General features: G+C 40.8%; 1 protein-coding gene across 9 annotated transcripts in view; it reads right to left on the bottom strand.

The window, feature by feature from the left end:
* LOC117401529 (microtubule-associated serine/threonine-protein kinase 3) overlaps window positions 1-12358 on the bottom strand; it is a 96089-nt gene that overhangs the window by 39036 nt on the left and 44695 nt on the right. For 6 of the 9 annotated variants that reach the window (XM_059014000.1, XM_059013994.1, XM_059013998.1 and 3 more), the window contains 5 exons: window positions 11907-11979; window positions 6059-6079; window positions 4077-4155; window positions 1966-2123; window positions 1260-1335 (listed from right to left, as the gene is read on the bottom strand). In XM_059014000.1, the coding sequence (XP_058869983.1) occupies window positions 1260-1335; window positions 1966-2123; window positions 4077-4155; window positions 6059-6079; window positions 11907-11979 (407 nt within the window). Of the gene's footprint in view, window positions 1-1259; window positions 1336-1615; window positions 1684-1965; window positions 2124-4076; window positions 4156-6058; window positions 6080-11906; window positions 11980-12358 lie in introns of those variants that run through there. The other 3 variants (XM_059013995.1, XM_059013996.1, XM_059014002.1) reach the window with 3 other exon arrangements.

The following is a 12358-nucleotide window of genomic DNA, read 5'->3' as shown; positions in this document are numbered from 1 at the left end:
GTCAATCCCCATCATCGCTGCTGTCATGTCTCTAGTGCAAGCACGCTTCTCAACCGTGCCGTCAATCCCCATCATCGCTGCTGTCATGTCTCTAGTGCAAGCACGCTTCTCAACCGTGCCGTCAATCCCCATCATCACTGCTGTCATGTCTCTAGTGCAAGCACGCTTCTCAACCGTGCCGTCAATCCCCATCATCACTGCTGTCATGTCTCTAGTGCAAGCACGCTTCTCAACCGTGCCGTCAATCCCCATCATCGCTGCTGTCATGTCTCTAGTGCAAGCACGCTTCTCAACCGTGCCGTCAATCCATCATCACTGCTGTCATGTCTCTAGCGCAAGCACGCTTCTCAACCGTGCCGTCAATCCCCATCATCGCTGCTGTCATGTCTCTAGCGCAAGCACGCTTCTCAACCGTGCCGTCAATCCCCATCATCGCTGCTGTCATGTCTCTAGTGCAAGCACGCTTCTCAACCGTGCCGTCAATCCCCATCATCGCTGCTGTCATGTCTCTAGCGCAAGCACGCTTCTCAACCGAGCCGTCAATCCCCATCATCACTGCTGTCATGTCTCTAGTGCAAGCACGCTTCTCAACCGTGCCGTCAATCCCCATCATCGCTGCTGTCATGTCTCTAGTGCAAGCACGCTTCTCAACCGTGCCGTCAATCCCCATCATCGCTGCTGTCATGTCTCTAGTGCAAGCACGCTTCTCAACCGTGCCGTCAATCCCCATCATCGCTGCTGTCATGTCTCTAGTGCAAGCACGCTTCTCAACCGTGCCGTCAATCCCCATCATCGCTGCTGTCATGTCTCTAGTGCAAGCACGCTTCTCAACCGAGCGGGGACACCTGCAGCCTCAGCAAAGTGTCACAGGAACATCTTTTCCCACCCACTATTATCTTCACTGAAGCACCAATGTTATTTATATTTAAACGCTAGACTTTATGATTATTATAATGCTGCCTAATACAATCAATACATTTTATCATCTTATTCATAGCCATACTAAATGTAATAGTTTATTTTTTAGTGTGAACTGATTATATTGTACTTTGATAATGGTTTTAAACAAATTAGCAGACAAGCTACTGCAGCAGGAAAGCCTACTAATTCTCAAAGTGGTCTTGTTTAAAAAATGTTATTTACAGTATTCAAAAGGGTAAGACCATACCATGAAAATGTTATACTGGCCCACCCCTAATAAGCACCATGCACCTTAACTGCCAAAGGAGCGTGTGCTGGAGAGCGGAGTGTACCCTTACCTTGGGGAATCTCTCCTTGTACACGTGATTCATCATAACAATCTCATTATCAAACGAGCCACTTGTCCTTCCAGGGCTGAAAAAAGAAAACGAATGAGATGAAACCATACAGGAGGAAAGAGGAGAAATTTTGGTTGCATAGCACCATTTACTTTGCGCTTTAGATGACTGGCAGACACCATTATATTAATTGTTCAGTACAACACATATTCAAAACGAAACAAATGAAACGTATGGTATGATAAATATTCACTCTGTGGTATGACATCGTGTTACGACGGCGGTATTTAAATCTGCCCTGGTACTATTGAAGGGTTTATAGCTGGTGTTGAATTGCATGGAGAGAGCAGCCCTACCTGAGGCTGCGTGACCGGGGAGCAGGGGCAGCGCGTGATGAATTGCATTGCATTGAGAGAGCAGCCCTACCTGAGGCTGCGTGACCGGGGAGCAGGGGCAGCGCGTGATGAATTGCATTGCATTGAGAGAGCAGCCCTACCTGAGGCTGCGTGACCGGGGAGCAGGGGCAGCGCGTGATGAATTGCATTGCATTGAGAGAGCAGCCCTACCTGAGGCTGCGTGACCGGGGAGCAGGGGCAGCGCGTGATGAATTGCATTACATTGAGAGAGCAGCCCTACCCGAGGCTGCGTGACCGGGGAGCAGGGACAGCGCGTGATGAATTGCATTGCATGGAGAGAGCAGCCCTACCTGAGGCTGCGTGACCGGTGGCGCAGGGAGGGCGAGTGGCGCCCCTCCTCGTCCGTCATGCTCTCTGTGCTCCGGAAGTGTCTTGACAGGAAATGCAGCTCATCCGGGGTGGGCTGGTAGGGTAGCTGGTGCAAGTGTTCCTGGGAAGAGGATGAAGACTGTAAAACAAAAACAACAGATTAACAGATTACTCAATCCAGCAAGGCCTGCTATGCCCAGACTGCCAACACTAGATGATCTGCTCCGAGTAAAAGGAATGAGCAAAATATTTAAAATATAAACATGCTGAGTTCATTGCAGTCATCAGCTGCACAGATTCAGCAGAATGAGGCAACAAACAAGTGAGTACAGACACAACAAACCTGGTTGTGATGGGGTAGGTCTTGGTTTTACAACAGCAGTTAAAGATTGCACACAGTTACTGGGACACCTGGTGGTCCCTGCTGGAAACACTGGTACTTGAGATGAAAAGACACTTTGTCGGGTTATCTAGCCTATATATTCCTATAGCAGGAAACTAGACCTGAAGAGCAGGTCCGAAACTTAAACACACTTCACAAAAAGGGGCAGTGATTAAAAAAATCAATCAATCAATCAATCTGAATCTCAGAGGTGTTCAGGGTGTAGCGGTTTAGAAGGGTACACTTCTTTCATCCTGAACGAGGAAGTAGAAAAGGGAACTAAAAAGGCAGGGGGCTCTTCTGCCTGCCCCAACACTGCTGGTGATACTGAGCAGCAACTAACAATGAAAATCCAATGTTTAAAAATACTTTTGCACGAAACATGAATATACTGGACTTTATGCCAGGCAGTCTCATTTCCTCATTTTTATAATTTTTTTTTACTAGGAATGGTGCAGCGAGTCCAGACTGCCCCAGCACTGTACAGTTCATAGATATGCTTGGTTTCCTGTGTTAAAGGCAACTTCCTCTCAAATGCTGGCATCAGGCTCAGGGGTTCTACTGTATTTCCTACATCACAAGAAGTGAACAGATATGGTCCTTCCTCTTGCTTTAAGATTTAAATCTACTACAGGTTTACTGCCTAAATCAAACCCATCTTGTCACACTCATGCCAAACCTCTTCCTGTAACTGTTGTGACTATTTGCACTACAGCCTGCTCCCCTGACCATTCCAAATCCAATTCCAATCGCAAAACAGTGTGTGGAAGATATGAGTAATGCATTCAAGCTGACAGTGTTAGTTTACTGTGAGGACCTGCACATCTGTAAAACAGAGACTGTACCGACTCAGACAAATACTGCAGGGAATTCAAGGATGGGTAAGACTTGAATGCAGTTGTTAGGTATTAAAGGATTGCTAACTTTTAGGTCCATGTGTTTCTCAGAGCTGTTTATTGTGTAGAAACTTTGTTTAAGTTTGGTGAGCTACAGTATGTTTTGTTGCCTGATTTAGGCAAACAGAATGCTTGGTTATATTAATGAGAAATTACGATGCTCTGGTGAGACCACACTCAGAATACTGTGTTCAGTTCTGGTCTCCACACTATAAAAAGGTACATGGGAGCTTTGAAGACAGCCATCAATATAATTGCATTAATCTTACTGGGTTTGTACTTCCATTAGCTACACAAGTCTAAAGTGTGCAGTTTGGAAAGAAACACATTATAGCAAACATGTATTTCTATTTTAAAACTTAAATCTGGTATTAGTTTAGGTTAAGGAATGTTCTCAGTTTCTATGCCTTATTCTCAGGATATATTTTACACTCCCAGGTCACTTCAGCTCAGCAGTGTCTTCTGATCATGTTACTGGCTAAGTGTCTGTCAGGGGAAGCAACAGCTGGTTGGTTAAAAACAGGAAAGCTGTTGAAGGGGTGGGGATGATTACACCCTGCAGGTGACCAAGGAAGTGCAACCCTAATGACAGCTTGTAAACTGGGATTTCTTTAACCAAGTACAGTACCGTAGATCATGTTATAAAAATGAGCTGTTTACCATAACGTGTTTCTTTCGAAACTGCACATTTGTATAATGAATGGAAGTGCACAACAGATTCATGGAATTCTTTTTCAGCTACAATCACCAAAGGGCCTCCTCCGACGCTCTCAGCCTTTCTGATGCGAAAAGGTGAAACGGGACAGTCACTTACTGAGACAGTGGAACTGGGGGTGTTGGTACCATAGCCAGAAGAGGGGAGAGAAGCCAAAGACCATCTTCGACCATCCGCCCTGGAGAAAACAGACAGGAAGAGGATTCCTATTATTTAACAAGCACACTCGGACTGCATGCTTTTTACCATCAATGCATCAACACAGTAAACATTTCACCAAACATAACAGCAGTAATTATGGTGCATTTGGAGATGCTGATAACAGTGCTAAGCTAGTACATATCTTTTTAAAAAAAAAAAAAAAAAAAAAAAAAAATCAGCTACAAATGCTCCTAGAATAAAATTATCGGAACATCATAGTCTTCTATTGAACACCTCAGAGCTCAATCACACTGGACCGTCACCTGAACAGCCCAGACACAGAGATAAAGTCATTAAAAAACATGCACAGGACTGATGCATCACCCTAGCCTTGGTGTTTTGTTCAGTGCTTTCTGGATAAAATAAATGATATACTATTAGTAAGGCTGCATTTTTTTCACGGAAAATCCTTGAAATCTACCCATTGCCGTGTAATATGTAATTCCCCGTCAATTCCCAAATAGTGTAAATATATACACAGTGTATTTTTCTCCACTTAATAAATACAGCAAGCGTTTGCCTTATTGCCGCACTACCTGTTGCACTGCATTTGGAACCTGGCTGTCGGTTTAGTTTGCTTCCGGTAAATGAAATGAAAAAGACACCAGCTACTTCAAAGATCGGAAATATTTCTGCTAAAGATCACTCTGTCCAGTACAAGAAGGGGACATTTCACGTGTCTTGTTATTTTTACATTTATTTATGTTTTAATTTAGTTTGATAATTCACTGATGGTGAAAATAGAATGTCTTTAAAAGGACACACAAACAAAATGTTCTATAATTTAGCATTTACTGTTGTTCAGGTAAAGCATTTAAATATTTAGGAAAATGTATAATAACTTCAGAGAAAATGATCTGTTTTGAATGTGACAACACTATTTTTCTACTCTAATAAATATTAAGTTTACTCATGAAATATATTGCTATGTTTTGACCTATACAGGGAAAGATACAGCCCTAACTACAAAATAAGAAACTAAAGGGTTGATTTAAACAGCCTATACCTGCCAGGATAAACTACAGCTGGATTGTTTTATATGGTAGCTCAGCTGTCCGTGAATACATTTGATACTTTTATCAAACAACGTACCGGTATTGTCACTGTTACTGATGAATAAACTGAAGCAATCCTTATTCAAATATGTGTTTTTCCCAGCATGTACACACACACAGAATGACTGGGTCTGTTATTTTGTGGTTACTATCAGGTTTTATTTTTGATCACGTGACGTCCCTTTAAACATATTTTGAGCCGGTTCGCTTTCTTAATCAAACACTAATTACCAAAGGAAGTTGTTTCTTTTCATCCTCTTATCTTGATTGAGTTCACAAACGACATGCATTCATCTCCCCTGATTCTATTTTTTCGTTCTGGCTCTAATCGCCGAATTCAGCTTCTTAATTCCCACTGCGTTAGTTTCTAGTAGTGTGTCGCTAATTTAAACAATCTGGTATTCAGTTAAGGCTTAACAACTATTAATGTTTAAAGGGAGGGAGATGGAAAACAAAAACTAGAAGCCCTACCTATAATACAGTATACAGTCATATATCATAGCGGCTTCAAAGTAATTCATCTTTACATACAATGCGTGTAAAAGTACGTTGCTAATGGTATTTTTTCTAAGCTATTATGGAGAAAAATATATAAATTGTGTAATGCTTCACGTTCACTGCATTCTACTATACGTCACGTAGCGAATAGCTATGAAACAATATCATTAAAACCATTCATTTAGAGAATCTTTGAAGTGGTGGCAATATCATATTAAGGTAAGAGTTCCTGGAATTATTTTGTTAACAGAGCAGAAAAGTAAAATAAACGCTGGGGTTACAGCACTTAAAGGAGGAAAAACAACAAAAGAATAGATATTACTGTACCTGTCAGTCCTGGGCACGTGACTGTAGGTGTGAGAGAGAGAGAGAGAGAGAGAGAGAGAGAGAGGACACACTCAGAGGTAATACATGAAACGTGGTAAGATGCATACATTAAAGTTGCTACAGTCATGACTTTTCTCAAAAGCTAAACTGCACCATGAACCAGGGGGCAGAAGTGAACCCACACAAATAAATGTAGTTTATTTCAACCCATGCATACAGAAAACAAATGATCTCTATGAAAAAAAAAAGAGAGAGAGAAGCTACACGTATTTCTAATAAAAACATTTACTTCCTGGAAAAAGAAGAGCAACACACATAGAAAAGGGAATTTTTTGTAAAGAGGAACAAATTTGAAAACTTTCCCAGCTGCCCCACTGCTCTGAGCTGGGTGAAAAAACATGTTGGGATTCCTGATAATCACAGCAGTAGGGAAATCACTGAGGCAGGCCACGGAGGCATTCAGTGCTGGGACATGGGGTTTTCATGCTTGAATTTTCTTTCAAAATGCAAACAAATAGTAATAATAATAATAATAATAATAATAATAATAATAATAATAATAGAATATTCTTTAAATCTGGGGGAAAAAAAGTATAATAATTTGTACCATATTACAGAAAAAAATCTCTTGGTAGTAAAATAAACCCTGGCACCCCAGCACCTATAAAGAAAGGAAAGACTTCTTAGAACGTGCGTTATTTATTTTAGACGTGATTTATAAAACTGGTTTTATTTTTACTATTTCAAGCAGTGTTTGTCCCAGCACTAGTTATTTTTAAAGTTTATAATCCGTGTTGAATTCCTTCGCATTGAGCCGAGCGAAGGGATCTAGCCGCTGTGTCAGACGATGTAAACAGCATGGACGGGTTTAGCAATACACGCAGCCGCAGAGCCGTGTCTGGGTGTGATCCTGTACCTGTGTGAACTTGCATCATTATACACCTTCTCCATAAACAAAGAGCCGTCTCATTGCATGGACGCTGCTTGCCTGGGGGTCGGTGGCTGTGCTTAACTGTGTCTATCTGATGAGATGACGCAGCATTTCAATGGCAGAACTATATTCAAACAGACTGATGATGCCACAAATTACATGAAATGGGTAACACCCAGTCTTTTCATTTTCATTTAAAAGTAGGAGCCTAGGAATCCCAAGTAGAAGGCAGGGGGTATGGGGGTCCTCCCCCAGCGCAACGAGTTAACCAATCTATGCCTACATGTTGTATACTGTGTACCTATGTTGGCACCATGCCTTTTAGCATTTCCTAATTTTAGCATTTGGAACAGCAAATTCTGAATTTTGATCGGGACCATTTTCAATTACTACTATGAATGTGATTTTATTGTAAGTGCTTTGGTAGCTTTATCAACCGATGTGCATTAATGAGTGAAGATATTTGGTGTTCGATATAATTCTTTAAGTGATTCTCCAGATATAGCCAACATTTGACATAGACAGATGGATAAACGGACAGACAGACACCTCCAGTATCTCCATAAACATACACCCAATCACTAAATAATAAAACCAAGTTCCATTACAATTTAATAAGTATTTTTCCAGATTTATGCAACAATGTGTGACATACAGATGGGCCAATATACAAAGAGATAGAGAATCTGATACTCAATAACTTCTGCTAAATAATGTTAATATCAAGTTTCATGATAACTGGATAAGCGTTTTTCCCAAATAAAGTGGAACCTACGAACAACCACCTTCGCTGTACCCTGTTGTCACGTCTAGTTTTGTGAAAATTACTTGTGTGTCTAATTATGAATTAAAGTGTTGCCGACCCAACCCTCATACTTTTACAGATCATAAAAAAACAACTGCTAAACTGTGAGGCTGTAGCCCGAAGAACTGACAGTTTGACATCCTTTTATTCTTCACAATCGCTTCATTAGTCTGGAGATGACTGTCAAGTGGTTTAACGCCTCAGAGGGTAAATTAAAGCTACAATGAGCTGTGTCTCTTGAAATACCAGCCTGGAGTGCATTTTCAAATCTCTTATTCAATGGTATATGCAATGCTATGCAAATAAATGAAAATGTGATGGAGAAAAGACCGAGTTAGCAACAAGAAATGCACCTGCAGTTTATTTGTATGCAAATTTAAAGACCTCGCTGTGTGCTAATTCACATGAGTTATCTGCACAGCATTTAACAGGAAAGAGAACAGATCGTTGCAGATTAGCTTTAGTTTAGTTTTGTTTATTTTGGTCTCAGAGTTATGGAAGTAAATTGTATTCAGGGTGTCTGTATAAAAGATGCTGCTCAAAGTGTGCGACATCGTTTCTCTCAGTACCACCCATGCCCCACCACGGCTGTAAATTCAAAGTCACAGCTATCAGTGTGATGAAAAAGTCGATCAGGACGTAGAGAAACAGCGGTGGAGAATCCTTAGAGGAGGCAAGGAAAAAAATCAAGTGTAGCACATAGTATAATAATGTTCAATAAAACAAAAAAAAAATGTAAGAAAATAAATGACATTCGAACCTAACCCCTAGATTCAACATCCCTATATTAACAGCAGTTCCTATATTAACAGCAGCTCTGGCTCCTCAGAGGAGGCAAGTTTCTGTTATAAACTCCTTTCTGCTATTAACCACAGTACTAGCAGTAGCAAATCACATGATTTGAGCAATGGTTTTAATTGGAGGAGCCCAGAGTTTTTTTTCCTAAGAGGAGGCAAGCCTCTGTTATAAACTCCTTTCTGCTTTAACCACAGCACCAGCAATGGCAGATGACGTAGTCTCATCCCTGGTTTTAATTGGAGGAGCCACTCACACCTTCCCGCCCCCTGCTGAAGCACTGCTGTACTGAGCATGTGCGATCAGAGAATCCAAATTTTCTGAAGGAGATTTTTTAAAAAGTGACCAGAATAAAAAAAAAAAAATCCATCATAACGGTAAGAAAACAAACAAAAACCCAATATATTTAAAACACAGCTATTTTATTGTTTTATTAGGCCTTGGGGCTTGTCTTATACAGGAATTTTTAAAAGGTAGAATACAGTAAGTATATTGTGTTGAAGCAATTGGGCTTTTAAAAAAATGAAAGACAGTAAGTAATTGAAAAATACTACATTGAAATATAATGACCTATGAATTTGTGCTAGTATTATTACTAGTACTCTTATCCAGGGCGACTTACAATCGTAAGCAAATACAGGTTTCAGCACATTACATAAGCAGTTTTTCAGACAGAGACGTCATATTTGTAGAGGAAAACTAAGAAACAAGCCTTTCAGCGTGTCTTCTTCAGTGTGAGGCACTCTCTGAAATATTTCTCTTATTGACTCTTCTTATGAGTTTTACCTTAAAAGTCTGATTGAGCTTTTTAAAGTTTAAAAACCCTCTCCTTTTTCTGTAGAAATGCTTTACTCCTGCTGCACTTAATTAAATCAATCTTTTTGGAGTCAGCGGATGGACCAAACTACGCACACAGTTTCGGTTAAATACTTGTGAAAGTTAAAGTTTATTTTTATAATAAAAAAACAAGATCTTTACAGATTTGATGAGTAGCTTTGTGTATCTTTTAGGCTGCTTAAAAAGAATGTGTTAAAGTCAATGTGTTACACATCAGCGAGTGTCTGTGTCTCATAGAATACACTGTCTGAACTGTAATTCACAGAGCTTTCGAGCCATCCATCCTGAACAAGGGGTGACAGGACTGTCTTAATTCATTTCCTGGCTTCAGTTCAGAATGCAGCTCATTTGATGAAGCACAGGCCCCACGTACATCGAGGTGAATGTGATCAGAATAGCGTGAGATCAGAGTGTCTGGCGAGTGGGGCGCCATCTTGTTGGTCTCTGCAAGATGTTTTTAGTCTTGCATTACTTTGATAATATTATGTATAAGCATAATGAATGTCATATTTTAAACACAGCCAAAATTCAAGTTTACATGCCTTAAGCAACTTGGGATTAAAGGAAGATGAGATGAAGAATGAAGGAGCTGACTATTTAGCCTTTTGGAACTTAAACGGAGACAGACCTATACTGAGTGTAGGGGGACACTTCACATACAGTTGTGAGGGTATGGAATGGGCTACCTAGTTCAATCATTCATTTCTAAAGCCAATTGCACACAAGTCCTCCATCAAAAAATATTCCAACTGATGTCGGACATGCTCCAGTATAAATGTGTATCTGTTTTCTAGGGGTAGCACCGAATAGTTGACAAGTAAGCCATGAGTCGACTAATCAAAGCAGCAGAGCAGCACTTTACCACCAGCAAAAACTACAAACTCAACAAAAATAGTCATGCTCTTGTGTGCTTCAAATGCATACTAGTAGTGAACCAACAATGTCAATATTTAAATGTTATTTAACTGTTTGAATTGAATGGAATGGAATTGTGACGGGTGCAGTTACAGATGGACAGAATGAGCAAGTAACAAAGATTTTAATAAATTCCAAGCAGTTTTACTGTTACGAAAAACAGTACGTTCATGAATAGAGCACCCAACATTAACAATTATATATTTTTTAATTTGCCTTGACTATTCAACTGTGTTAAATGAATAGTAATTTTCATATAAGACCCCAAAACTATTAAGGTGTAGGAAGAGGTTTCTGTGTTGCACAGTTGCTTGGTGCTGAAAGAGTTTAGACCAGTCCAGTGACAAGCGACTAGTTGATGGGTTGATCTGGGGCCAGTCCTCAACATTACGATGGGTTGATCTGGGCCAGTCCTCAACATTACGATGGGTTGATCTGGGCCAGTCCTCAACATTACGATGGGTTGATCTGGGTCAGTCCTCAACATTACGATGGGTTGATCTGGGCCAGTCCTCAACATTACGATGGGTTGATCTGGGTCAGTTCAACATTACGATGGGTTGATCTGGGCCAGTCCTCAACATTACGATGGGTTGATCTGGGCCAGTCCTCAACATTACGATGGGTTGATCTGGGCCAGTCCTCAACATTACGATGGGTTGATCTGGGCCAGTCCTCAACATTACGATGGGTTGATCTGGGCCAGTCCTCAACATTACGATGGGTTGATCTGGGCCAGTCCTCAACATTACGATGGGTTGATCTGGGCCAGTCCTCAACATTACGATGGGTTGATCTGGGCCAGTCCTCAACATTGCTGATTTTAAGCAGGGTGCTGCCTCTCTAAAGGTGGAAACCCTGACTCTTGTTTTTGTGCGAGTCACAGCTTAAAAAAATTAAAATAAAAAAGCCACCCACCTTTCTGTACTGTGTGGGATCTGTGAGTCAGATTCGCCACTAAATTGCACGCCTGGGAGAAAATAAAATACCTAGTCTTTCTTCATTCTCAACCTTCTGACTTTTGTAGATGTGCAGAGATGAGATGAAGAGATCTCAACAAGAGATGAAGAGATCTCTACCCACGGTAATACCATAAACAAGAATCTAATTGAACTTTATAACATCCTAAATGCTATAGATAGTTAATCCAATTCACTACTACAAAAATAGTAGAACAAGCGGGCAGGGATGGAAATAAGACTCCTATTGCATAGCAGTTCACCCATTCCAGGTTTTACTTCGCGTCCGATTAGACACAGTGTATAGACAACAAGCTCAGGTGTGTCTCAAACTCAGTAAAACCAGGACTGGAAACTGCCATTGTTATTTCCATCGCTTCCATCTACTTGTGTTCTTATGTGACAGCTGCAGAGCTTGAGCTGGCTATGAGCAAAGGAGCAGTAACTGTTGCCATTTTTAAAGACAGAATTAAACACCTCTAGTGTTTAGTACTTGGTTTGCTCTGCTGGCTAAGCAACTATTAAATATTAGACAATAGCTGCCAAACACTGCAATCTCTGGTAAAGTCCTGTGTCAGGCGGTATCCCTGCAATGCAAAGCCTTACCTGCGAGCGAAGGGGAAGTTAAGAGCAGCGCTGGCGGAGAAGTTTCTGGGACTTTCCAAAGGGCTGCTTCCAGCTGAGAGAACAAAGAGAATTCAATATTAACACTGAGTATGCATACAGATAATGGGGTCCATTTTAATAAACTTCGACTCGTCTGAACTCCACCACTGTGTTTATCATTAAAAGACTGGAAATGTACCACAATACTGTTTGAGAAAACCGTGTCTTTTAAAAGCAATCAATTGCACCCCATAATAAAATAAAACGGAAAGCTGTGGACTGTGCTTTCTGACATGTGTAAATAGCTGGGTGTATTCAGCCCCTGCTATCCCCCTGTGGCACAATGTAAGGGGATGGCTTATCAGTTTGAAGGCTTGTAAAAATGAAGTAAAACATGTTAAAGATTAACACTGTCATGACAGGAGATTAGAATACAGAACTGTAACAGATCA

The sequence above is a fragment of the Acipenser ruthenus genome, chromosome 47 (genome assembly GCF_902713425.1).
Source record: "Acipenser ruthenus chromosome 47, fAciRut3.2 maternal haplotype, whole genome shotgun sequence".
NCBI lineage: Eukaryota > Metazoa > Chordata > Actinopteri > Acipenseriformes > Acipenseridae > Acipenser > Acipenser ruthenus.
The sequence above is the reverse complement of the archived record's forward strand: the minus strand, read 5'-3'. Positions and strand labels throughout refer to the sequence as shown.